We start from the raw sequence: 21,864 nt of genomic DNA on the forward strand, positions 1-21,864 counted from the left end.
ATTTCTGGCTCTCAAGTGGGGACTCAGGTTTCACTTGTATCAGGAACAGTGACACCACAGTGGCTAGGAACACAATGGACATTCTGTCTCCAACCCTGTTTTCAGCCTTTAAACTTCCTGATGTAGGCATATATACTCGTATAGCCCTACTAGTCCAGGTAGATAGGGAGGTAATCCATGAAGGCAAAATGTGCTCCTGTAAATGTTAACGAAATGTGAGTCTTAGGCAGTTAGATGGCGATCAGCTACTTTGTCGAATATTACATTCCATTCCCCTGTCCTCCATGTGTAGTTCAGGCTGGCCTTGAACTCACTGTTTAGCCCTGACTAGCCTCCAGCTCTTGGTAATCCTCCCGCCTCAGCCTCCTGAGTGCTGGAATTATAAGCATGTGTCACCAGGCCCAGCTTATTGTTTTATTTTGGGACAATTAAAAACAACCCGAAAAAGAATATTCCAAATTGATTGTCCAGATTCTCTTGGTAGCAGTAGTGGATTTCATATTAACTGCTCAGATAGTCCTAAACCCATTTCTGCCTGGAAAGATCTCCAAGACTTGTTTTTCTGAGTCTTTCTGTTAAGATAATATTTCGTTGGTAAATTTTCGCCTCTGGAGACAAGGATAAGTATCTCAGAAATTCAAGGACAACCATTTGCTCAGTCTTTGGCCTTTTTTGGTTTTTGATTTGATGAGATAGCACTGTGGATGCTGAAGACAGGAGGATCACTACGAGTCTGAGGCCCACCTGGACTACACAGTGAGTTCAAGGCCAGCCTGCACTACATAGCACCTAGTGAAATCTTGGCCTCAAAAAACAAAGAAACAAAAACTTAGAAAAAACGAATTATGGGCTGGGGATTTAGCTCAGCGGCATAAGCACCTGCCTTGCAAGTGTAAGGTCGTGAGTTCGATCCCTGGTACCAATAAAAAAAAAAGAAAAGAAAAAATGAATTATAAGCTCCCCCCCAGCAAGTATTGGGGATTGAGCCCAGAGCCTTACCATGGAGCTGTATCTCCATCCCTTTTTATTCTTTTGAGACAGGGTTTCAGGAAATCACTAAGTTGCCCAGATTGGGTTCAAAGCCTTCAGTGTTTAAAAAATAAACATGTTTTCTTGCCTAAAATGTAAATATCTAACTAAACATATAACATTCCAGATCTGGAAACCCCAGTAACTCACTTATGAAAGAAGTGTATTTTGTTGTCTTTGTCTTGAAATACTTCTTCAAAAGAATCATTAATTTAAAAAAAAATTCTCTTTTAGCAGAGTGTCAGGGAAGTGGTGGCATGTGCTTGAAGTCACAGCACTCTCTGGCAAGCATGAAGTTGTGAGTTCAATTCCCAGTACCAAAAAAAAAAAAAAAAAAAAAAAAAAAATCCCATTACTCAAAGCATAATTCACGAGGATGCAAGTTGGAGCTCAGCTTGGACAATTTAGTGAAACTCTGTCTTAAAATAAAACATAAAAGAGGGTTGAGAATGTAGCCTAATGAGAAGGCCCTTGGTTCAGTCTCTAGTACTTGGAGATGGGGGACAAAACAAAAACCTGTATCTCTTTATGCAGTTTCCTGATTTGTGTAGAAACCCATCAGTTTCGGTAGAAGCCTAGCTATAGAACAAGGCCACAGGAAAGGCCTGAAATACTGTATATAAAAGGCCTTTGACTAGAGGGGGTTTTCTCGAGCCTTGGAAGCAGTCCTTCATCACTCACTGCAGGAAGACAATGCTCTGCCACTTCTTCCCCAGTTCAATCGAGGATGCTATCCGGTCTCCTAGAGGAGGTGGCTTCCGGTGGGGCGCGACATGTGGGTCACCGTCGGAGCCCTTCTGCAGGCAGCGCTACCCAGCAGGACGAGGCGGGTCTGGAAGTACTGTTAAGATGCGAGCTGTGCATTCACAGATTCAGCACCAGACCCCACAACGGACAAGAGCCAGTGTGACTTGTCACGTGCCAAAAGCCACTTACTGAGGGTCCCTGCTTCCTGAAGATCCGGCCTGTCGCGTGCAGTTGCAGCTGCAAGGCAGTGTCGCTAGGTCCTTACCGGAAATGTGGCTGCGGGCGTGGGGCTGCCAGGGTTGGGTTCTCTCCCCCACCCTCCCTGGAGCTTTCCGAAAACTAAGGTCTGGTCCCTTTCCTCTGCCTGCCTCGGGGCCCTGGGAATGAGCGACACTCGCCACTAGGGGTCGCCCTATCCCGCGGGCCGACCGCACAGGTCCCTGGAGTGGCCGGGAACGGTGACCGGCCGCGTGTACGCGAGCAAATGGCTTTGCTCCAAGGCCCTGCGTCCACCTCCTCTCTGGTCTCGGCTTTTCGGTTGGTAAATGTAGGGAGGGTGATCTCAGGGCCAGCAGGTCTATTGGAGGCCTCCGCGAGCCAGTGTCCTGCGCCCCAGGGCTGTTTTCTAGACTCGGTTCATGACACTCCTGGGAGAAGGGAACCGGAGCTGCTGGCTGCCAGGGCTGCGAGCTGAGGAAGGAAGCCGGGCGGGGCGACAGCACATCCGAGCAGGGACAGGCCTGCTCTCGGGGCTTTCCGCGGGCGTGGAAGCAAGTATCGTTTACACAATGAGCTACAGCGCACGTGGCCAGAGCCTGCTGTGTGCCAGGCTGCGGCCGCACTCGTAGAGAGCAAGCACTGAACACCAGGAGCCCAACAGAGGAGGTGGCTGCAATTTGTGGAGCTAATTTGGATTCAGAAGCCTGGAGCCCAAGCACCCTTGACGCCTGAGCTCTGAGAGGCTCTGATCCGGGACCCCGTCAAGGAAAGGGCCACTAAACTGTGGCCTGTGGGTAGGAGGCTGAGTTGGCTCCTGGAAGGACAGGAAGAGGCCTGTGACCACCCACCCCTGGTCACCAGGCGGCTGAAGACTAGGCTTCCTGGGCGCCAGGGTCTGAGTCCAGAGCTAAGGGAGCAGGGTAGCAGCCAGCCAGAAAGCTGGAGGCTGTTCTGAGTAAGGGACAGGGCTAGGGAAAGGGTCAGCTCACAGGACAGTGTTGCCTTTTAGGGGGTAAAATCGCCTCTTTTTTTCTTTTCTTTTTACTGCATTTTGCTGTATAGAAAGAAAACCCTAGCTGAGCACAGTGGCACATGCATCAAGAAGCACAGGGTCTCCATTCAAGGCACCATGGGTGTCCCTGGGTTTTAGGCAGGTTGGTGACACTGCCAGCTCTTCTCTGAGTGGAGGTTCCAGAGCAGGGCTGAGGTGGCAGGCATGGCCGGAGGCTGCCCTTTCCCCTGGAGACCAGAGAAGGCTGGAGCTCAGGGCTCAGCCCCACCACAGCCCTGGGAGGGTAGGGGCAGCAGAGACAGAAACTCTCCCTGCACCCAGCTGCTGCAGCTTTCAGAGTCTCTGTCACGACCCTCAGAGGAGGCACCAGTACCCACTGATGAATGAGACTCTAGAGGAGCAGCTGTACCTGAGCACTGTGCCAGCACAGAGTCCCCAGAGGGAGCCGAGTCACAGGCCCTGGAGAGCAGCGGGTGCAAGATACCCAGAGGCCCCAGCCGCCTGCTCCTAAGCCAGGCTCTCTGTCCCTGGACAAAGCTGTCTCCTCGGCTCTGTCCATGATAGCAGCTGACCCAACCAGCCAGCTCCATGGGCCTCAGTGATTCTAGCAGGAAGACCCTTGGCCTCACTCTAGCTCCTGCTCTGGGGAAGACATTCTAAGCCCTCAACACCGTAATGATGCCAGGTAGGGCCTTGTCTAGTGGCTCCTCCATGGTCAGCCTCTCCCTTATGGTTGATACACTGTGTTAACCTAAGAAGGTTAGAAATTTGACTTGAGATACTCAGCAGGGAGCCAGGATCCTTACTTACTTTGTAAATACCATTTTGTGCAAGAGGAGGGCACAGAGATTTTGTGAGTACTACATCTGCTCTGGGGAGGGTGTGTTGGGCAGTGACCTCCATACACTTTAAGGGAGGAGAAAAGGCTTGTTCTCCCCACCCGCTTTTGCTTTGGCTGCTTTGGCCAGTTGCTGCCTTGGAGTGTTGCCCCTCAACCATGCCACCCTGCCTGGAGCCAGCTGATTATGGACTGAAACCTCTACAAACAGTGAGCTAAATAAATGTTTCCTTCCTTTATTTTGGGTACCTTGTCAAAGCAATGAGAAAAGTAACCAAGACACCCCACTCCACCCCCTTGCCCTGACCTCAGGTTAGACAGTCCTCTGAGACATGGCTTTCTAAGCCATTCAACTCCCGCTTGCCCATGCATTCCCCAGCCTCTGAGAGAAGAGTATTCGCATTGTGAGCAGCCTTCTGGTTTTCCTTCCTCTGTCCTGGCCTCCCTTGCTAAGGGGCATGTGGCTGTCCCAGGATGGCCCCTCAGCCCATGACTTGACCTGGGCCTATCTGGCCACTCTCAGGCCCTGCCTTCCCCTAGGACTGTGGTGTCCTCCTGTTGGAATGCAGGCACCTTCCTGTCTCCTCTTCCTCTTCTTTCACTTTTTACTGCTCCTCCTCCTTTTCTTCTGTGTGTGTGTGCGCATGTGTGCGTGTGTGTGTGTGTGTGTGTGTGTGTGTGTGTTATCAGGAATTAAACTCACAACCTCACACTTACCAGGCAGCACTGAGCCACTGAAGTGTACCCCTGGCCCTCTGTCTTCATTGGTTAACATTTTAGGTGACAGAAGTAACTCACGCTTGTCATGAGAAAGTCCCAAGAATATAACATAAAGGAAGGAGCTGAGGTCTCCGGTCCCAGCTTTCCAGGAGCCTCCTCTGTCAGGACCCTGAGTCCCCAGAGATCTGACTGGATGATACTGCATGTTTGTCATTAAAAGAGAGCTCCTAACTCAAAGTAAAGAGAAACCACAGCAGCATGTGGTGGTACACACCTGTGATTCCAACATTTGGGAGACTGAGGCAGGAGGATTGCTGAATTGAGGCCGGTCTGAGACACCAAATTAAAAAAAAAAGAGAGAGAGGGGCTGGGGATTTAGCTCAGTGGCATAAGCGCCTGCCTTGCAAGCAGGCAGTCGTGAGTTCGATCCCCGGTACCGATAAAAAGGAAAAAGACAAAAAAAAAAAAAAAAAAAAAAAAAAGAATGTAAAGAAAAACCAAATGTGGTTTAGGCCAAAGCCTAATTTGCAAATATTTGGTAGGTGGGAGAAGGATGTGGCATGCTAGGGGTCCAGGGTCTGGGGGGAGGACAGGCAGGGTCATGTGACTTTGGGACAGGGCTTGGAGTCCACTGTCCAGTCCTGAGCCCAGATTCACCAGGATGTCATCAGGGCTACCAAGGATCCCTTTCAAAGGAGCATGCTGGGTGACAGGTTCCAGCCAGCAGCAGAGCTGACCTCTGACCACACTGACATTCCTGTGATGTCTGGAATTGGATAATAGGCACATTATGATCCAGAAGCACTACTACTCCCAGGGCCAGGGCCAGGCCAAGGTGACCGGTTCTCCAGTGGCCTGTCCTAAGGATTCTATCTACCTATGCTAATTATCTTACAAAACTACTAACATTCCAGTAGGTAGGCCATTTGTTTAAGGCATATTGGACATTTTTCTTATTTTAGAGAAAGTTGCCTTTTAACACTCTAGAACTGACCTATCCTGCTATTAGTAAGGATCATGTTTTGAAGCAGTATGTGTAGGTCATTGGTGTGTAGAATTTTGTCATGTTCAAGAAATACATTTAGCCGGGCATGGTGGCTCATGCCTGTAATCCCAGCACTCGGGAGGCTGAGGCAGGAGGATCCTTGCAAGTTCGAGACCAGCCTGGGCTACAAAGTGAGCTCAAGACCAGCCTGAACTGCATAGTGGGACCCTGTCTCAAAAAGACAAAAAAAAAAAAAAAATACATTTAGAGACCACACATGGTGGCACAGACTGTAATCCCAGCACTTAGGAAGCTGAGGCAGGAGGACTATTGGAAGTTTGAGACCAGTCTGGGCTACAAAGTGAGTCCAAGGCCAGCCTGAACTGCATAGTGAGACCTGTTTCAAAAAGATAAAAAAAAAAAAAAAAGAAAGAAAGAGAGAGAGAGAGAGAGAAAGGAAAGACAGGCAGACAGACAGACATTTGGAAATCTGGGTACAGTAGCACCCACTTGTAATCCTAGCACTTGGGAGGCTCAGGCAGGAGACTTAACAAGAGTTTGAGGCCAGCATGGGCTACAAAATGAGTCCATGGCCAGCCTGAACTATATAATGAGACCCTGTGTCAAAAAGAATAAGAGAGAGAGCAAGAGAGAGAGAGAGAGAGAGAGAGAGAGAGAGAGAGTCTAGTAATTCTGCTTCTAGGAACTCGTTCCCAAGGCAATAGCTGTGGCATACACAACACCACCCTGTGCCAAAGATGGAGAGAGAGGATGTCCAAGTCTGCCTGTTCAGGCTGGCTGACAAGGCCGCCAAGGTGGCCTCCCCCTCCTTTCCCTCCTCCCTGGTCCACACAGGCTGGGCCCCTGCCCGGTGGCCTGGGCTCCATCTCTCCCTAGGCCTCACGTCGGCCCAGGCCTCAGCATTTGCCTATGCAAAGCCTGGGCATGGGGAAGAGGTGGCTAAACCCAGGTAATCGGTCCATTTGAGGTTTGTGGCAGGGTGGTACCTAGACTGCTGTGCTCACTGTGAGCAAAGAACTCTGATCCATGGAGGGGGTACTCTTGGAGGGGGAGGGAGTTGTCCCTGGAGTTATGGACCAAAGGTCTGCAGGGGAACGAGGACAAGGAACAGAGCCAAGTTCTGAGCTGCGGGTACAGAGTCTGTTTCTGTTTTCCTGGTTTCCCCCACTGCGCCACCGGGGCTTCCTGTTAGACTTCCCAGTGAGTCTTCCAGCCTCTTTACGTGCACACAGGCATTGCTGGAAATTGAACCGGGGCCCTGTGCATGCCAGGCAGCCTTGCCACTGAGCTATTTCTGCAGCCCTCTTCACGGCTTAAGCGCCCATTTGCCTGCAAGTCATGTCCCTGCTTGCATGCTTTCCTTCCTTCCTTCCTTCCTTCCTTCCTTCCTTCCTTCCTTCCTTCCTTCCTTCCTTCCTTCCTTTTCGTAGTTCAGGCTGGTCTCAAACTCACTATATGGTCCTCGTAGGCCTGGAACTCATAAGAATCCTCCCTCCTTGGCCTCCTGGGTGCTGGGATCACAGATATGTGCCAGGCCTGGCTTTGGTCTTTCTCTCTAAGCCTGTGGCCAGCTCCTACCCTGACACTTCATTTCCCTGGTGTGCCAACAGCCAGCATAACACCAAAATATGAAATGCAGGAAAGCTACAGGGTTCCAAAAGTGCTGACATTCGTGATTACAGTCTGGCTTAGAGAGTCGGGCACCAGGCCCCCTTTGCTTTTGTGTGGCCACTTCCCAAAAGCTGATGTTTCAAAATTTACTTGGGTAGCAAAGCACGGGGGACTCCTTAGGAAGGCCCACCAGTGCAATGAGTGGACTCTCATCGGATGCAAGCAGGGTCAACCCAAGTGCAGTTCTGGGCTGCAGATGCTGCTGGGTGAGTCTCGCTTGCAGCGCATCACTGATTGCACGACCTTGACAAGGTTATTAGGCTTCTCAGAGCCTCACCGTTATGGACTGAACTGTGCCTCCCTGAGTTCTTTCGTGGATGCCCTAATCCCCAGCAGGACTGTAATTAGAGAAAGAGTCTCTATGGAGGCAATTAAGGTAAAGCAGGTTTTAGGAGCTGGTCTTAGATAGAGAGGCTTTATAAGAGGGAGAGCGAGGAACCACAGCTCGCAGGCACTGGCTTGTGCATGTCTCTCTTTGTCTCTCTGTTTGTCTCTGTCTCTGTACTTCTCTCCCTCTCTTTCTCTCTGTCTGTCTCTACTTCTCTGTCTCTCTCTCTGTGTCTCTGTCTCTGTCTTTGTCTGTTTGTCTCTGTGTGTCTCCGCCTCTGTCTCTCTTTCTCTGTCTCTGTATCTCTGTCTCCCTCTCTTTCTCTGTGTCTCTTTCTCTCTGTATCTCTGTCTCTCTGTGTCTCTGTCTGTGTCCGTGTGTCTCCACCTCTGTCTCTCTTTCCTGTCTCTGTATCTCTGTCTCCCTCTCTTTCTCTCTGTGTCTCTGCCTTCCCTGTCTCTGTCTCTCTTTCTCTGTCTCTGTGTCTTCGTGTGTGTGTGTGTGTGTGTGTGTGTGTCTCCTTCTCTCTCTGTCTCTCTGTCTTCCTCTCTCTCTCTGCATAAGAGTGCACAGATAAGAGGCCATGTGAGGACACTGGCAGCTGACTGCCCAGAAAAGAGGCCATGTCAGAAACCAGCCCTGATGGCACCTTGAGCTTAGACTTCTCCGGAGCTGTGAAAAAATAAAATTTTTATTGTTTACGCCAACCAGTCTGTGACATTCTGTACGGTAGTCTGAGCTAAGATACTCAGTGTCTCCATTTGAAAAGCAGAGATCAAACTACTGCTCACATCATGGGTTTATTTTGAGATCCAGTGAGGGAACATATGTGCGTGACGCTGTCTCCTTTCTCTACAGTGCCTGCATCACCGGAACATTGCCTAATCAATGACGGGGTGTCTGCATCATCCAGAACACTGCTTAATCAATAATGGATGCTCAACAGATAACCCTGAAGGGATAAACACAGCCATCAAAAATGAGCCTGTCACACCAAATAGGAGAGCCTGTTTACGAGCTTCTTACAGCCTCATTTCTTGGACCATTGATCACTGCTCGCCAGCAAATTAAACCGAGAGTAGAGGCTTGCGATGGTCTGCAGGGGCAGTCTCTATTTGTCCCTGGCTCCAGAATGCAAGGCTGTCTGTGTGACATTGATCAGAGAGCTGCAGGCGGCCTGCCAGCCCTGGTCCAGCTCAGCCCTGGGGAGGAAGCGGAGGGGTGGCCCTGGGAGTGTCCTGGGTGAAGTTCCTTTGGGACACCTTCCTGGTGTTTAAAAGATGCAAATAATGGGAACAATAGGGTCGTTATGCCCAGGCCACTTGTGGCAGATCCTGGGCTCCCAGGGAGGCAGAGCTCTTCTCCTCCTGCCATGGTGAGACTTGTTCCCAGAGGTGTCCCAGGCTTCTAAACCCAGCCACTGTGGAAGGCCTGGGCCCTGGGCAGGGACAGGCAGCCCAGCAGTCCTGACTACCCCTTCTCCACCCGCCCCTCCCTGACTCTTTCCAGGACAAATTCAGCAGAGACAAGCCGGGGTGAGTACCTGGGCTCCCCTCTCACAGCCCACCCCCATACTTCCTTTGTGGACACAGTTGTCCTAGGAGAGGTGCTGTCCCCCCCCCCCCGCCCCATACCCTCTCAAGCCTCCTTGCAACCATTCACTGCTTCTATCTTCTGGCAGCAGCCAGTACCCAGCTCCCCCATTCCCTAACTCATCCAGCTGTGTACCCAAAGGCCCCTAGCTCTGCCCCCAGCCTCCTGCCCAGCTGCCTGGTCACACAGCTCGTGGGGACATTCACACTGTCATGGTTGGGAATGTTCTGGATACAGTATCCAGCTGACACAAATTCAAGGGTCCCCTGGGCAGAGTTGACCAGAGTCTGCTTGCAGGTTGGGGCCCCCAGTCCCACCCCCCAGATACAAAGGTAAGTGACATAGTGGGCCAGAGGTGCCCATCAGAGTGGGGCCCCCTATGAGTAGGGTCTCCCCTGGGTGGCTCTGGACTCCACCATGGCACAGCACTGCTTGGTTCCTGCCTTGGTCAGCATCAGGGCACAGGTGGGAGGCCCCGCTGCAGTGGGCTAAAGGTAAATAAGTCCCTTGAGTCGAAAGGGTTGAAACCCCCTGTCAAGTGCGGAGAGTTTTACTCTGGACAGATGACAGGGCTTTGTGCTAGAGGGGGCGGGCCAGGGAAAAGGTGAGGCCAGGCTCTCTATGCAGATACCTCAGCTTGGAGAGAAGATGCCCCCAGCCTATCTCCTCTGCCTGCCCAAAAGACCTGGCGAGACAAGGTAAGTCCTTGTCTGAGGACTGCCACAGGGGAGAGGGTGCCACAGGGGGGAGGGTGTCAGTGGCCACCAGTGTCCCAGACATGTCCACCCTCCATCCTCCCGGCCCAGCATCCCTTCCTGAAGGCCCTTCAGGACAAAGCGGAAGCGAGTGAGGAAGAGGATGAGTATGAGCTGCCCCCCTGTGGGGCTCTGCCCCGCAGCCTGGCTCCTGCACAAATTGCTGCCATGGAAAAGGACGCCTTGTACCTGGGTGAGGCCTGGAAAGTGGGGGTGGGAGCCAGGGGGACTTGGGTAGGCTGCAGAGTCCCCAAGGGAAGACAGTTCAGGCCTTACCTCTCTCTCAGCCTGCACCGCCATCCCAGGGCAGGACAGGGAGGCCTCAGCTGGCAGTGACTGGGCCTCCCTGCTGGGCAGAGGGAGAGAAAGATGGAGGAAGGAGGGAGGAAAGAAGGAAGATGGGATGGGGTAACCAAGGCAACAGCAGAAAGTGGGAGGACCGAGAGGGTCTCTGAGGGCCTGGTGCTGCCCCCTGAGATGTCCTCAGCCAGGGGGTCCCTGGAGAGCCCAGAATGTCGATGCACCCCACTCCCACGGCACCCAGGCTCTGCCAGGTGGGGGCAGGGAAGCTGGCCGCTTCCAGTTGCCAAGGAGACCAGGCTGTCAGGAAGCCAATGAGCAGAGAGGAGCCAGGGATAGAGAAGAGATGGAGAGGATGCAGGGGCAGGAGGAAACCCCTCACCCCACAACACTTGTGGTTTTTTCCAGATCACCCAGGGCCCCTGGGCCCACCATCATGGGGGCCTCAGCCCACCAAGGGGAGAGGCCTCCTTACAAGTCCCTGCTTCCCCACCCACCCCACCCCGGGACAGCATTTCCTGGTGAGTAAACCTTGAGACAGCTCATTTGCAAGATGCCCCATATTTGCAGTCAGGAGGCCCCTCTGAATACTGGATGCCAGATGTGTCCCAAGCCACAGTCCCGAGACCAGCCGTCAGTCACCCCTTCAGCCAGCCCAGCCTGTCCTTTCCCCTGGAGCTTCTGCTTGTCACCTGTGCCAGTAGGGGAGGGGCCATGCTCAGCTGCCCTCCCCAGGACTTTGGGGCCCAAGGACCCCTCCCTACCCAGACTAAGGTCCCTTTTGACTGTGGCCACCAGCCCAGGCAGCTCCCATTCTCTCCTTGACTGTGGACTTTGAAATCATCCACTTCTGTTCTGTACTATACTGTTATAAAAAGAAAAATGGGGCAAGATGACAGAGAACTACCCACAGAGGAGAGACAGAGAGGTGTCGTCCCTTTGTACATTTGCTTGAGCATAGTCTGGTTGGTTTTTCATGCTGCAGGCACAGCGGAACCCCATCTCCCAGCCCCCTACATCCACGCTCGGGAAGCCTCTGTCCCCTCCCCCATCACCAGCCCCATTGTGCCCACAGCTGAAGGTACCAACCCTCCTGTGTGCAGCCGTGAAACCGGGCTCCATCTTTGGGAAGAAAGGTAAGGGGTGACACCCCCTCTCTCCACAGCTCCAAGCTGGAGGGAACCCTTGGCCCCATGGGCATGCAGCTGGAATTGCTCAAAAGGTCTCCTGCTCTGCCCAGAGATAGCAACTGCTGTGCCCGAGATGACACAGGTGCCTGTTCAACACCTGGTGTGACCTCTGGGTCAGATGGATGACACCCCAAGATGAAGAGGTCTGAAGGGTAGCCTGCTCTGCCTCGGGAGCCCTCCCTACTGAGAGGTCTGAGGCCCATTCCCCGGTCAAAGCAATCAAAGCGGGGGACCTTGAGCCATCCCTCTCTGACCCTACCCACATCATCATTTAGTGCTTGTTTTTGTCTTGAGACAGGGTCTTGTTAACTAGTTCAGGCTGGTTTTGAACTCACTGTGTAGCCCAGATTGGTCTTGAATTTGTGGTAGTCATCCTGCCTCAGCCTCCTGAATGCTGGGATCACAGGCATGGGCCACTACACCCAGCTCGCCTGTCATTATCCAGAGATTTGCATTTAGGAGTCCTTAGAACTCTGGACATCAACGCAGGGAGGTACCTCAGGGAACGAGGCCTCTTCCTGTCTGAGGTCAAACAGGTCACTGGAGGCACATTCTGTTTTACTGTGCTGAGCTGGCAGACCCTCGTGACCTTGAGGGTGGCTTTTCTTTTGGTTAACAGAATCAAAATCATGACCTTGGGCTTGCCAGGCATGCGCTTATGCTGCTGAGCTACATCCTCAAGAGGGTGGCTCTGATGATCCAAGCCAGCATGGTCAGCTGGAGCCAAGTCTGGCAAATGGGTTGGGAGGTAAAGCCAGAAGGTCACCATGGCCTGTGAGGAAAAATGCCAGGCAGTGAGGTTGGCATCCTCTTGGGCCCTGGGTCAGGGAACACCCCGCCCCCCAGCAGAGACATCCTAGGAGCTCTACTCCATCCCTACTGCTCAAGACCTCAGCTCTCTCTTTTCCATGCAGAGTGGCGTGCACCGTCTGGAGTGGTGAGCAAACCCCATCTCCGTCTCTCTCTCTGTGGTGCTGTCTGGAAAACTGGGATGCCAGGAAAAACCCCTGAAGCTGAAGAGAAAGGCCCAGAGCAGAGCCCCTTCTGCCACTGGCATTAGCCAGTGGAGTGCCATCTGGGATTTCAACCTTGACACCCACATTCTCTGCGGTCTGTGGCACCCCTGATGGGGAAGGTGACCATCAGAGAAAGTTGTCCCTTCTCAAGGAAGAAGTAATTTAACTTAATATAGTTTATTTTTTTTTTTTTTTGATGCTTTGTTTTGAGACAAGGTCTTACTACGTAGTTCAGGCTGGACTTAATCCTTCTGTGTAGTCCACGCTGGCTGAAATATGCAGTGGGCCGCCTGCCTCAGCCCTATTCAAAAGAGTACTTTTAATCATTCCAGCTTCAAAAAAAAAAAAAAGCAACGACAAACAAAAAAGGGGCCGGGATGTAGCCCAGTGGCTTAAGCGCCTGCCTGGCAAGTGCAAGGTCGTGAGTTCCATCCCTGGTACAAAAACAAAAATCATTTCAGCTTCTCCCAAAAAGAAGGCCCCTTGATGAGGAGGAGGGAGTGAGGTGCCCAGAGCAACCCTTACAATCAAGACTGCCTTCCTGGCCTGCCCCACAGCAGGAGGTAGAAGCCCCTAGTTCTAAAGGAACCCCAGGGCTGGTCAAACCTGGGCCCCTACCTGCTTAGGTGCCAAGCCCTGCGAAGAACCCAGAAGAGAACATCTACTTGCAATGCGAACCCGATGCAGGTGAGCGCCTCCCAGCCTCTGGGATCCTTCCATCCTTGAGGGCCTCAGGTGTGTGTGTGCATGAACACACACACACACAGGCACACGCTCTTTTTTTTTTTTTTTTTTTGTCTTTTTCTTTTTTATCGGTACCGGGGATCAAACTCATGACCACACACTTGCAAGGCAAGGCGCTTATGCCACTGAGCTAAATCCCCAGCCCCGAGGCACACACTCTTTTTTTTTTTTTTTTTAATTTTTTTTTTTTGTCTTTTTCCTTTTTATCGAAGGCACACACTCTTTTGGCCTCCTTTTTTCCCCTCATCCCACACCCACCCCACCCCCAATGTACATCTCCTTGGACATCCAGGGACAAGCACATATTTGACCCTAGTTAACCTCCCATGGTGTCTACCAGAGAGGTGACCCCTCAAAGTGAAGGCTGGGGCACTCCTAGGCTGCTGTGCCCAGGCTGGCCTCTCTGTTTCAGTCCCTGCTCTGACTCCAAGCTCCCAAGTTCTGATGCCCCCAGTTCATCTGCCAAGGACATTTGTGATGCCCAGGTGAGTGTTCTGCCAGGTGCACCACATGCATGAGAGAGAGAGAGAGAGAGAGAGAGAGAGACAGAGACAGAGACAGAGACAGGGACAGAGACAGAGACAGAGACAGTGAGCAACAACTCAGACCCCAGTCCTGATTTGGGGCATAACTTCCTTGCCTTGTTCCAGGGCTGCTGGCACTGGTGGCAGGGACAGTTTAAGCTGCTGGTTCACTGGGTTCTTCCTCATGGAGGTGATGAAGACTGAACTCTTCCCCAATTTGCTTCCTGCAGGCCTACTGTAACTCCCACGGAAACTTGGAATGTAAGAGTCAAGATCTAGGGGGAAGTTGGGGGGCAGGGACAGTGGCTCAGGGTGGGACTTCAGGCCCTGGGCAGCTGTGTCCTGACCTCCTCGTGTTCTCATGGAGCTGTCTCATGTTCCAGGGAGCAGCAGACAATACCTTTAAAGGTGAGTGCACAGACCTTTGCAAGTGTACCTTCTGCACAAACCGGGCCACCTGCCTCGGCCCCACGTTGCTACGGCCCTACAGGCCATGGAGTTTGTCGCAGTGTCCCAGGCCTAGCTTTGCCAAAGTGTGGGGGTGGGGGGGGGGACCCTGCAGCCCCATGTCCAGCCAACATGAGGCCTGAGGGAACCCTCTGGGGTATCTTCCATTCTGCACCCAATCAGCAAGCTACCAGTCTGGGCCTCAGGGTCATTCCCTTGGAAATCAGGGAGCTGGACTGGAGAACCGGAAGCTGTCTTCTTTGCCAACCTCCTCCCAGTTCTATTCTGCCTCTTTCAGCAGGAAGGAGACTGTCTCTTCACTCCAAAGCTCCCACTGGGAACACCTCTGCCACCAAGGTGAGGAGGAGCTGGGAGCAGGCTGGAGAGCAGAACCCCAGATTCCTAACCCACAACCACAAGGACCACTACGTGCAGCTGGCAAATGTGAACACAAAATAATGCACCCAGGCTTCTGCTCCCCTTGCCCGATCCAGTGCCTGGACACAGACCGAGTGGCTGTGTGTGTGTGTGTGTGTGTGTGTGTGTGTGTGTGTGTTTGCAGGACAGTGGCCTGCTGGGTCAGCCATGGTACTCAGGGAACTGTGACCGCCACACTGCTGAGACAGCCCTGCTCCGCTTCCAAAAGGTGAGCACCTGCAAACGCCGGGGCTTCTCCGGAGTCCCTTCTGCCCAGCCGCAAGGCTCTGGAGGCCTCACTCAGTGCTGGGATGCACAGCTGAATGATGAGGCTCACGGCTGGGGTCTCCTCCACAGGACGGGGCCTACACGGTGCGGCCTAGCTCAGGGCCTCACAGCTCCCAGCCCTTCACCCTGGCTGTGCTCCTGGGAGGCCGGGTCTTCAACATCCCCATCCGGCAGCTGAATGGTGGGCGCCACTACGCCCTGGGCCGGGAGGGCAAACACCATGAGGAGGTAGGTCCTGGGGGGAGCAGGGGCCTCAGGCACCAGCCAAGGGCACGTCCTGAGGAGGCTGGAGTCAGGTGGGGCCATTTATACCTTCTGGAAGGCCAGCAGGAGGACAGGACAGCAGGGCCCCAGGAGTCCAGACTTCTGCCACCTCCCTCAAGTGTTCGCTGAGGTGCAGACTAGACAGTCACCTGCACTCAGCTCAGGTCTGGAGATCCAAGTCTGTGAAATGGGAGTGGAGCTTCATAGGACAATCATCAAAGGAAAGACCCAGAAAAATGTCCACAGGGCTGAAGGTTTAGCTCAGCGGCATAAGTGCCTGCCGGGACCCCCTGGTTGGCCTGGGAAGTTGCTGGCAGTGTGAGGCTCAAGGCCCTTGGGACTCAAGGATGCGTCTCCCCCAATAGCTCTTCTCCTCCGTGGCTGCCATGATCCAGCACCATGCAAAGCACCCTCTGCTTCTGGTGGACAGACATGGTGGCAGCCGGGGACTCACCTGTCTGCTCTTCCCCACCAAGCCCTGAGCCACAGCAATGACACTGCCACCGCTGCCCCCAGAGGACAGCAGCAAGAAGGACTTCTCAAAGAGAGGGAAGATCCCAGGACCCCCATCACAGGCTCACACGGAGGCTGACAGCACCCCTTCTGGCTCCATCTCTGAGGCAGAGCACCCAGTGTCAGCCCCTACTCTACCCCACCCCTGAAATGGCAGCACCCATCCTGTTACCAGGATCTGCCCAGCTGCCCTGGATGAAAGTGTGGTGGTAGCCCAGAGAAACTGGCCACCCACTGGGAAGCCAGGCCTCAGTATGCCACACCCACTTCCTGTAGCAAAGGCAATCCCTTACCTTTTCCCAGGTGCTCAGTGTCCTCTGGGAGGGCCTAGTTTGCCCTGCACATAGTACATGCTCAATAAACACCTGTTGAATGAATTTTTCACCTACTAAGGAGGCCCCCACAAGGCTCCGCAGTGCTCCAGGGTCATAGGCCCTGTAGTGGGCTAGGCCACACGGAATGGGAGAGCCCAGTTCTATCGGACTGCGGTTTTAGGCCAGCAGCACTCTACACCAAAGAGGGCCAGGCCCTGGCTGATTGCTGATCTCATTGGTGTTTTGCTTGTCAGTGCTAAGAGTGGGGAAGGGAGGGAGGAGGCTCACACTGCAGCCGGGTTAAGAGATGAGAATGCAGTCCAGCACACATCTCTCAGCCCTTAGTTACTGCAGCCTCCTATGTAATTCAGACTGTCCTTGAACTCATGTGGCCCAGGGTGACCTAGAACTCATGGTGATTCTCCTGCCTCAGCCTGCAGAGATTCTCTTGCCTCAGGCTCCAGAGTCCCTGCGTTACAGGCATGCGCCCCCACGCCGGAACAAGGTTATGGTTTTAGGCACTTGGTGTTGTCTAGAGCAAGGGATCTGCGTGACCCCAAAAGCCATGGTGCTGGATGAACAGCTAAGGAAGGTTAAAGGCGACACTGGAGAAGACAAGTTGGGCCAGGAGGGGGCGGTGGGCCTGGCAAGCCCCCTACCAGGCACTCAGGAAGCACCGCCTAGAAGGGCAGGGCGTGGACCTGGAAGCTCCGGTGGACCAGCGGTGGGAAGTTGCCGGTGGTGTGCGGGCCGGCGGGGGCGGGGCGGCCGGGACCTGGTGCGGCGCCAGGAACACCCCGTGCCCGGCCGGAAGCGCCATGTGACTGTGACTCCGCGAAACAAAGGGCGACTCTCGGACCGCCTCGCGCAGAGACCGGCACAGAGCCTCGCCAAGAGCCCCACACCCTCGGCTCTGCCTCCCAACACGGGATCCACTGCGGCCCGGCTGGGGGCGCCCTGGGAGAAGGGGACAGAGACGGGACACTGAGCACAGCGCTGGCGCCAGCTGATCCCTCGCTCCCGCACCGCGGGCGCGGGTACGTGCGCCCACCAACCTTTATTCCCTAGTGTGTTATTGGTGGGAGGCTCATTGTCCCTGCGTAATCATCGCCCTCGGTTTAGGAAGCTTAAGTGAGGCCTTGTGCGCAAGGAAAGCCTGATGGGAAGCCATCGAGCTCCTCTTTCCCAAAGAAGCACGCGCTAAGTTCGGGTCAATTAGCTGCCACAGTCACAGCACGGACGTCGCTTCCGGCCAGGGGGCCAGAAAGAGGATGGGGACGGGCAGACGGAGCTGCGCATGCGTGGGTGGGAGCTGCGCGGTGAGGGGCTCGGCAGCTGCGGGATGACCTGTAGGGGCGTGGCCTGCCCTTCGCGCCGCCTGCAGCCTGGCTTGGCTGGGGGAGGTTGGCGTCTTGGGCTGGCCTTGGATACCTTCAGAAACTGTATCTCCCTCATCTTTTGTGAGTGGGCTTCCCTAGAGGAGCCCTGCACTGCAGGGATGCCGAAGAGGCAGAGGCCCCAGGGCCTGTGTCTGCAGAGCTCTAAATTTATCTGTGTCCCAAGCCCGAGGCCAGACCTGGAGCCCTTGAGTTAATGGCTTCAGGGAGCCTCTCCGCTCTCCCAGTTCTCAGCCTCGCTTCAGGGATTTGGCTTCTCCGGAGGGAGGAGGGGGCAGTGTAGGATGAGGGGACAGTCTGTCCTCAGGGACCTCAGGGCAGAAGACAGAGTGGCCCCGAAGCTGGTCACCTGGCTCGCAGCTCATAGGTTTGTGCTGAGAGGCCCCCACCGGCATTTTTGGTTTTGAGATAAGGCCTGGCTCTGTAGTTCATCACAGGCTGGCCTTGAACTTGCAGTGCCCTCCTGCCTCAGCCTCCCCAGTGGTGGGATTACAAATGTGTGGCTTCACAGCTGTTGAGATATCCCTTTTTCTAAGGAGCCTCGCCCACCAGTCTGGACTCTGCCTCTCCTGGACCTGAGTTCTGATAGTTGGGCATCTCCCCCATCAACTGCCTTTTCGTGTGGAGGTCCAACCTGTCTACTACACCAGGCGCTATGGCACAGGCCTGTAATCTGAGTACTGGAGACAGACAAGAAGGTTCCTACGATTTCGAGGCTAGCCTGCGTTGCCTCGCCAGACCATGTTGCAGAGCCAGACCATGACGCAAAATAAAAACACAAGCCAACACAAAAGCAACAGTAACAACCCCAAACCCCCAGATAGGTCAGGTCCGTCCTGAGCTCCTCTGAATTGATGATTAGTTTCCTATGTTTAAATCCAACCCAGCTACGTCGTCGCGCAAAAGAATTTTCTGTGATTACAGAAGGTTTCTGTTGTACAGTGCAGGCGCCACTACCACAAGAGGCCATTGAGGGCTTGGAATGTGACTAACATGACGAAGGAACAGAACTGTTAATCATTAACTCATTAGTTTTTAATTAATTTACGTTTCCATAGTCATAACGTTGCAGATCCTGCCAGGCCCAGGGTGTGGGGCAGTGGGACCAGAGCTGCAGCGTAGCCAGGGCTAGGGCGCGTGCCCAGAGCAATGTGCGCGTGCGCGGGGGAGGGGGCCTCTCAGGAGCGTCTTTCTGGCCTAGCTCAGAACAGTTGGCCTGCAGTGCAGCGTGGGGAGACCAGACATGGGTGTCTGCAGTGTGGCGAGGATTCTTTGCATGGTGCCAGCGTTCTTCCAAGCACCGATCCAGTTCTGCCCGCCAGGCTGGGCTCTAGTGGATTCCAGGCGGGTCAGCGGGGGAGGATAGGTTCTGAGAAATGTCACCTGATGGAGAAGCCTGTGGAGGACAGACACGGGTTTGTCTGTCTGCAGGGGGGGGGGCGGGCGGAAGTGCAGTAGGGGAGGCTGTGAGATGGTGTGCTGGGGGCTCAGATGTTGCTGGAGCAACCCCCCATGCTAAGCTTTCAGCTTCCCCCACTCTGCCTTTTCCCATCTCCTCTTCCCTCCTGCCTCCCCCCTCCCTCCCTCTTTCTTTTCTTTTTTCTTTTTTTTCTGGTACTTGGTTGAACCCAAGACCTCACACTGAGCTACATCCCCAGCCCTTTTTCTTGTGTGTTTATTTTTTATTTTAAGGCAGAGACTTGCTAAATCACTAAATTGCTTAAACTGGATTCCAACACGGGCATGCCTGGTCAGTTTTAGTTTCTGAAGAACCAGCCTGAGCTTGACAAAAACTTGGGTAGAAGGAACAGAGTTTGATTCTGGCTTAGCCACTCATTTTCTATGAAACTGTAACCCCAGTCTCTTCCAGTTATTTTATTTATTTACTTACTTATTTGAGACAGAATCTCACTAAATGGTCCAGGCTGCCCTTGAATTCACTATGTAGCCCATGCTGGCCTTGAACACACAGCAATCTTCCTGCCTCAGTCTCCGATTCTGCACCCAGGTCTGGCTTTCCTGAGTGTCCCTTTCAGCTATGTGAGCTAGACTTTCCCTTTGGGGTTTAAACTAAGGATCTTTGTAAAGAAGATTCTTGTCTCGTTCAGGCAATTGTGTCCCTGAAGTTGCAGGAGGCCAGAAGGTTTGCCTTACGCCCAGAGCACTTAGAGGTAGAACTAGAATTTAGATTGGTCTGGCTGGGTGGAGCTGTACACAAACAATGCCAACATCCGGGTGTTCACTTACAAGAGGGTACCGAGCCTTTACTATGTGACAAGCACTGAGCTAGCACCTGGTTCTCCACTCCACCTGGAGGATACCGCCCCTCCTTCCTTTCTAGTCCCTGAGGATCCTCAAGTCAGAGGACACAAAACCCAGCGCTCCTCCAGGATAGAGCCTGGCACTCTGTCTTCCCAGAATCCCCCTCATACCAGTGGTTGCTGCAACTATTTATGGGGACTCAGAGGTCAAATGAAAAGTGCTTTTGGCCCAGTATGGTGACACATGCCTGTAATCCAGCACTTAGAAACCAGAGACAGGAGACTCAACAAGAGTTTGAGACCAGCGTGGGCCATAGAGTGATTTCAAGGCCAGTTTGAACTACATAGTGAGACCTTGTGTCAAAAAACCAAGAACCAAACCCAAACAAAAAACCTGGTATTATAGGCATGGGTCTTTTTTTTTTTTTTTTTTTTTTTGTACTAGGAATGTAACTCACAACCTCCTGCTTGCCAGGCAGATGCCGAGCCTCTGAGTTATGAGCTATAGTCCCTGCCCCCTGGCATGGGTCATTTTTAAAGTGGTGATGGCATGGGCTGCAGTGGAACTGACCTGAAATTCCTAGGTCTACCTGGGAGACACCCAGTGGCCTTGGGCTGCTGGGTGATAGCCCTGTGGGGCCTGCCTTGTTTGCACAGGTTGCCTCCCAGGTCACTGAGTGACTCGGGTCACCTGTTCTCTCTGCCATTCTCTGCCTGAGAGCAAGAGGCTCCTGGGAGCCTCCTGCCTGACTCCAGAGGCCTGAAGCTGCTGTAAGACTGGAGTGTGTGTGTGTGTGTGTGTGTGTGTGTGTGTGTGTGTCTGTACACGCACATGCTCCAGAGGCCTCTGGCTCTCTGCCTGCACTTGTAGTCACACTGGCCCACTCCCCTTCCAGCTGGCTTCCTGCTGGGAACAGGGCAGTGTCCCCAGGGGGGACCTCCATGAACATGGTCCTGACCCTTGATGCTAGCCACACCAGCCCACTTCCTCTTCCCCTGGGAAATCCCAGGTCCTCTCCAGCTTCCCAGGGAGAGGTGGATTTCCCTCCACCCGCCACACCAGGCCCGAGAGAGGAGTGCTAGGCCCTGCCCCATGTCGAGGGCCTGCAAGTGTCCCCAGTGCAGAGCCGGCACTCACCAGCCTGTGTGGAGCTCATTAGAGCGGTGCCAGCTCCCCCACACATGTGTCTCATCCTCCATCAAGTGCTCTGGTGCCCTCCTGGGCTTCCAGGTAACTCAGAGACAGCACTGAGCTGCCGCAGCAGAAGGGGAAGCCACCCTGCAGCACCTTCTAGCAGCCGGGCATGGGGTTCAGGCTGGGCTGTGGCAGCTGTCACTGCGCCCTCCTGAGCACAGCAGGTCTGTCATGGCGGTGGGCAGCATCCAGAGAAGGCAGGAACCCAGGTCTGGAGTGTAGCACACTGGATACCACCCTATTGGGGAGGTGCAGGAGACATTTGGGGGAACACTCAGATCCGTGGGGAGAACATGGAATGCTAGGGAGCATTGGAGCTGCTGGCTCAGGTGGTCCAAGCAGTGTGGGGTTCTGCCTTGAAGTCAGGGCCTACGCCAGGGCTGAGCCCCGCCCTCTGCAGGCCTGGAGGCCAAGGCTAGCTCCTGGGCTGGCCTCTCCATTTCCAGCCTGTCTAGTGGCACCACTTGGCCCTCCTGCTGATACTGGAATTGGATGAGGCCTTTCTACTCTGCCCAGTTCTACCTGCCTACCTGCCTGCCCATTTTCCTCAGCCATGTCCCATTATCTCAGGGTGGCCATATATCCACCACACACACTCTCTCTCTCTCTCTCTTTCTCTCTCTCTCTCTCTTTCTCTTCTTTGCTTTCTTAGAGACAAGGTCTCTCAATGTAGTTTGGGCTGACTTTGAATTCACTATATAGCCCTAGCTGGCTTCATACTCATGGGGATCCTCCTGCCTCAGCCTCTTAGGTGCTTGAATTACAGGAGTGCACCAGCATGCTTGGCCCGTATACCCACCCTTCTGAGCACATTGCCCTCCCTCCCAGCAGCTCTAGCAGTTACTGCAAAGACTGAGAATGGTGAGCTCAGGCTGCTCAGTGCCACAAGCAAATGAGCACACAGTGCCCTTTGTCAGAGGACAGAGCCTGTGCCAATTGTACCCGGTCCTCTCAGGCTTGGACTTTGGGGCCTGCAGCGGAGCTTGAGGCTCACTGGGAAGACAGAGACCAGCACCCATCTCCAGGCGCAGGCTGCAGGGCGCTCTAAGCCCTTTCTTCCGCTTTCTTGTCCTTGC

At 53.8% G+C, this 21,864-nt stretch overlaps 1 protein-coding gene and 2 long non-coding RNA genes across 4 annotated transcripts; 1 reads left to right on the forward strand and 2 right to left on the reverse strand.

Moving 5' to 3' along the window:
* Positions 1-2,269: 2,269 nt before the first annotated feature.
* Positions 2,270-15,998, forward strand: Sh2d6 (SH2 domain containing 6). Of its 2 annotated transcripts, XM_063229659.1 has the most exons (17): positions 2,270-4,055; positions 8,429-8,945; positions 9,080-9,105; positions 9,461-9,495; positions 9,791-9,861; positions 9,970-10,111; positions 10,627-10,739; positions 11,294-11,354; positions 12,323-12,345; positions 13,051-13,111; positions 13,581-13,653; positions 13,923-13,953; positions 14,076-14,100; positions 14,438-14,496; positions 14,702-14,785; positions 14,914-15,072; positions 15,474-15,998. In XM_063229659.1, exons 2-17 carry the CDS (start codon positions 8,880-8,882, stop codon positions 15,588-15,590), a joined length of 1,146 nt encoding a protein of 381 aa, XP_063085729.1. In that variant the 5' UTR covers positions 2,270-4,055; positions 8,429-8,879; the 3' UTR covers positions 15,591-15,998. The 2 variants fall into 2 exon arrangements, with proteins under 2 accessions (XP_063085729.1, XP_023420520.1); XM_023564752.2 differs by lacking the exons at positions 2,270-4,055; positions 8,429-8,945; positions 9,080-9,105; ... (1 more) ...; positions 9,791-9,861; positions 11,294-11,354 and adding an exon at positions 11,384-11,490 and having other exon boundaries at positions 10,013-10,111.
* On the reverse strand, positions 5,100-10,464 carry LOC134471314 (uncharacterized). Its single transcript, XR_010040692.1, has 2 exons — positions 10,195-10,464; positions 5,100-8,522 (listed from the first exon to the last, which is right to left on the reverse strand). It is a non-coding gene; the product is annotated as an uncharacterized LOC134471314 (long non-coding RNA).
* A 2,347-nt stretch (positions 15,999-18,345) lies between the features above and the next one.
* On the reverse strand, positions 18,346-21,181 carry LOC134471315 (uncharacterized). Its single transcript, XR_010040693.1, has 2 exons — positions 20,732-21,181; positions 18,346-18,728 (listed from the first exon to the last, which is right to left on the reverse strand). It is a non-coding gene; the product is annotated as an uncharacterized LOC134471315 (long non-coding RNA).
* Between the last annotated feature and the right edge of the window lie 683 nt (positions 21,182-21,864).

The sequence above is a fragment of the Cavia porcellus genome, unplaced genomic scaffold (genome assembly GCF_034190915.1).
Source record: "Cavia porcellus strain 051 isolate PalLab524CR breed Dunkin Hartley unplaced genomic scaffold, mCavPor4.1 scaffold_18, whole genome shotgun sequence".
In the NCBI taxonomy this organism is placed as follows: domain Eukaryota; kingdom Metazoa; phylum Chordata; class Mammalia; order Rodentia; family Caviidae; genus Cavia; species Cavia porcellus.